The sequence below is a fragment of the Sinocyclocheilus anshuiensis genome, unplaced genomic scaffold (genome assembly GCF_001515605.1).
Source record: "Sinocyclocheilus anshuiensis isolate Anshui unplaced genomic scaffold, SAMN03320099.WGS_v1.1 scaffold775, whole genome shotgun sequence".
In the NCBI taxonomy this organism is placed as follows: domain Eukaryota; kingdom Metazoa; phylum Chordata; class Actinopteri; order Cypriniformes; family Cyprinidae; genus Sinocyclocheilus; species Sinocyclocheilus anshuiensis.
In genome coordinates this window covers 1,108,532-1,112,999 of record NW_015552614.1, presented here as the reverse complement: position 1 = coordinate 1,112,999, position 4,468 = coordinate 1,108,532, and the positions used below count along the sequence as shown (strand labels likewise).

Genomic DNA, 4,468 nt, shown 5'->3' with positions numbered 1-4,468 from the left:
ATTAAAAAAAAAAAAAAAAAAAAAAAACCTGAATATTGGATGCATTTGGGGGTGAATCAAAGTTTAGCAGTCTTTCTATAAGACCCTCTATAATGTTAAATGAAGAAATATGCAACAATGCAAAAGCAAAAATGTTTGCAGATAGCATTTCATCTAAATACAAGCCCTTAAATACAGTCTACCATGCCCTGTTAGGTCAAGTGCATTTATTAACATCTCTGTAATTGCAGAGGACATTCTTTTATGATGTAAATCACAGAATGTCAGCTGTGACGTGGTAATAAGCACCATCCATGTCAGCCACAGCCAACTAGATTCCTCTTCATTCTCCATTTCCTGGACTGTGTCCAGAATAGCATCATGACCAGAGAGCTGATAGTTTCAGTGCTATAAAATCACACTAATGCTGTGGGACAAATAACATGGACACAGTAATTAAAGATCACTGAAGCAGGGCTGCCGATTGCAATTTGAGTTTTTTTGCAACTCGCTCACTGCTTTAGAGCCTCAACATGCTATGCAAATGGACATCTATTTCTTTGCTTCATAGATTATTTTCTGTTCTCTATGATTTTAATGCTCTCTACTCTAGGTTAACTTTGGTTGCATCTTATAGTGAAGACCAATATAGACGGGGTATTATATAGTTACCTTCACAAGGAGTCAGGAATCTATCATTCTTAAATAATATGGAACAACTGCCAGTCAAAGTCTGCATGTTGGTTTTCATTGTTGAAAAGTCTTGCTTCATAAAGAGAATTCTGCAAACATGGTCAGTAATAACATTGCGCACATACAATATACTCTTAAAGGAATAGCTCACCCTCAGACCACTCAAGATGTAGATGAGTTTGTTTCTTCATCAGAACAGATTTGGAGAAATCTAGCATTATGTCACTTGCTCACCAATGGATCCTTTGCTGTGAATGGGTGCCGTCAGAATGAGTGTCCCAAACTGATAAAAACATCATAATCCACATGACTCCAGTCCATCACTTAACTTCTTGCAAAGTGAAAAGCTGCGTGCTTGTAAGAAACAAATCCATCATTTAGGCCTTTTTAACTTCAAACCATTGCTCCCAGCTAAAATACCAGTCCATAACATTGCTTGAATTAGGAGAGAAATGTGCACAGATCAATCGCTGTTTACAAACGAAAACAGTCCAAAATAGTTCTAAACAAATGTGGGTGGATTTTGATGTGAGAGGACAACAGAGGATGGACTTTTTCATTGGAGGAAGTGTTATTATGGATTATGGACTTGGGCTGAAAACAACAGATAAAGATAAAAATGTCTTGAAGAAAATGTGTTTCTTATAAACATTCAGCCTTTCATCTCACAAGACGTTAACTGATGGACTAAATTGTGTGGATTACTTGAGGATTATCGCGTTTTTATCTTCTGTTTGGACTCTCATACTGATGGCACCAACTCACTGCAGAGAATGCATTGGTGAGCAAGTGATGCAATGCCAAATTTCTCCAAATCTCTTCCCATGAAGAATCAAACTCATTTACATGTTGGATGGCCTGAGGGTGAGCATATTTTCATTCTGGGGTAAACCATTTGAAGGCTTTTTGCATTTAATATTATTATTATTAATAACCGTTATCAGGCTGCCTTGCAGGAACATTCCTTAACTGTCAGAGTTTTTGCGCATTCTATGCTGCACAAAATTTCCTCTCTGGGATCAACAGAGGCTATCCATTTATCTCCATGCTGTACAAGTCTTGTCAAAGGCCAGCACCATTCCTAAAATCTTCTCCTGTGGTGTCATGGCATTAAATCTTGATTACCTGACAGCTAGCTGATAGTAACAATTAGCTCTACACAATACAAATCATTCTTCTGTTCACGTATATGTAGGCGATTGCTGGTTGGGCTTGAGGCCAAACTAGCCTTTTGAAAAATGACATACCATGAACAGTTGCAGTTTGTTGCCACCAGTGTTGGGAATAACATGTTACAGTGATTTAATGTACTTATCTGAAATTCTAGTAAACAGATTAGTTTCTGGCTCAATTATGTTAATTATGAGAATGATTTTCTTGTGTATTGTGAAATCTGAGTGAAACAGAACATTCAATTTATAATTTTAAATGGAGCAACTTTCCCAACACTGATTGCACTATTCACAAATTTCTGTTTCTAACTCAAACCACAATGAACATCCAGACCAAGGCAAGCACAAATGGGGACCAAAGAGCATCACTCCCATCATTCACTCCAATAACCAAGATTACCTGCATTCTTCATATGAGATTATCATCAGTAGTAGCATCTTAGGCTGTTATATCATACTCCAATAGTTGGATTCATGACTGAACAACAGATAAGAATCCAGTCATAACAGGTCAAGAAATGTAAAGAATGCCAGCAAACTCGGTGTGGTTTGTGGCTACATTTTTAATTATTATTATTATTTTTGATCATACAAAAATCAATATATACAAACATTTAAAAGACTGGAAAAAAAAAATACTAAAAAAAAACTGAGTAAACAAGGCCTGAGATCCTAGCACAGAAGGTCATCGTGGATCTTCTTGAGGACGTTTGTCAGATAATTCTTGGCTGGTTTGACTGATGATATGATGTCTTCAATTTGACTCAACCTACAGAAGACAGCAAGCGCAAAACACTGACACAATATCAACATGTAAAATTAATACTTTTATCAAGTGAACATTATTGTAGCTGTTGGTGATATTTCCATTTCCATGTACTATGGACTGCATGTTGATGAATGATCTTGAGAGAAATGCTTCTGATTTATTCAAAATTTTGCCACTCTCAGCACCAATGAGAATGGCATCTCGTCTACAGTATAAAAGTGAAAATTGGTTTGTGGTAGAAAGGAATCTTTTTGCTATAAAGTACTTTAGTCATAAACAACTTTTCTGTCAAAAAGACTGAGTTACAATTAATATTACTTTAATATTTTGTACTTGACACATTTTCTTTGAACGATTAGATGTGGAAAGCTGTTGTGTTTTTCTAAATGCTGCCTAGACTAGAGACTTCACGATATTTCTTTCTAATAACAATCCTGTCTAATGGAGGTGATGTTATCTTCACTCACAATGCCAGATAACAACATTTAAACTTGTGATCTAAAAATGTTAATTGCTTTCAAACCTTGTATTCCCCATGTGTTTTTTGAAGTCCTGTATGTGAAGTGGCCCAAAGGGATAGTCTGGAGTGACCATCAGACTTAACTCAAACTTTTCAAACGCTTTCAGACTTGAGAAGACGATGTGGACTCTGAAAGAGCAAAAACAAAAACAGATGCTTACAGTTTCATTAACATGTCATTATTGTTACAAACTCTTATAATTGCAGGCTTCAAGTTGGCACAAATGTTTCAATTGGTTTTGGTCTTTTAGAGATTTAGGGATTAAGGAAATGTCACAATTTGGATCTGTGCCACCCACACAAGCACCAAGGCTCAATATGCCAAGGAAGAATGCATGAATAAAAGCAAGTAAAAAGTGTAACATACCGTGTGTCTGTACAGGTGATCTTCAGGATGCGAAGCTTCAATCCTCCCCACTTCTTCAGCCGGTGAATCTCCTCACCCAAGAGCCTGAGTCGACCCACCACCAAACTGATGTCATGAAGCAGCTGTTGAGAAATGATGCGACAACATTGAGACTTCTCATTTTCCTATCATACATTATTCAGACTGGATCTTCGAAAACATGTACACATCTTTGTAGCAAAATAATAATCTCTAATATTAAACACACTTATGATTTCAGTTAAACATGAATGTTTGCAGCGTTTGCTTACCTCTGGTATATGTCGGGTTGTTGGGTACCTCTGTATCCATTGAGTTTGAGACTGAGAGTGTAGTGCAAGTAACTTGTGAACCGTGCTTGCATGACACTGAGATTTTTCCACTTAAAAAAAAAGAAGTGGATTTTACACATTTAAATACATAAATAAGTAAAAGAAAAGATAATAAAAATTAATTTATTGTTCACTTACCATCCAGGTGCAACTGGAAGCTTACATCTATATTTCGCTCCACATCCTCAGTCATCCATTCTTTTCCTAACAGACAAGAGATTATTTTAAGCTAATGTTATATGTGACAATAATGATGAAGAACCATTAGGAGTAATTATAAAGCGATAATCAACTCACCAGCAGGTGTTTGCAGGTTCACCTGCAGATGCACAGTTTTGTGAAGGAAGGTAAACAAAGCCCCCCTCTCATCTATCGCATCAAGACGCCACTCGTTCAAACTAAAAAACAAATCATCACACCTTCAGCACAATATATATATATATACATAGTAAAATATAAAGGCTAGGCAAAGCGGTAAAATAATAATAACAATAATATTCAACATACTGAACCCAACATCTAGTATTTAGCGAAAATAAAAATTAGCAAACCATATGGGTTAAGTATTTAACATACACTAGTTAAAACATTGATCAACCTTAGTGAAATACATTCATA

At 36.1% G+C, this 4,468-nt stretch overlaps 1 protein-coding gene across 3 annotated transcripts in view; it reads right to left on the bottom strand.

Moving 5' to 3' along the window:
* Positions 1-2,430: 2,430 nt before the first annotated feature.
* The window catches only part of LOC107665952 (uncharacterized), a 12,915-nt gene continuing 10,877 nt past the window's right edge, over positions 2,431-4,468 (bottom strand). For all 3 annotated transcript variants that reach the window (XM_016457022.1, XM_016457024.1, XM_016457023.1), the window contains exons 21-26: positions 4,148-4,248; positions 3,989-4,054; positions 3,791-3,900; positions 3,501-3,622; positions 3,137-3,262; positions 2,431-2,613 (exon numbers count right to left, since the gene is read on the bottom strand). In XM_016457022.1, coding sequence (XP_016312508.1) covers positions 2,517-2,613; positions 3,137-3,262; positions 3,501-3,622; positions 3,791-3,900; positions 3,989-4,054; positions 4,148-4,248 — 622 coding nt within the window. In that variant the 3' untranslated portion in view covers positions 2,431-2,516. The remainder of the gene's footprint in view (positions 2,614-3,136; positions 3,263-3,500; positions 3,623-3,790; positions 3,901-3,988; positions 4,055-4,147; positions 4,249-4,468) is intronic.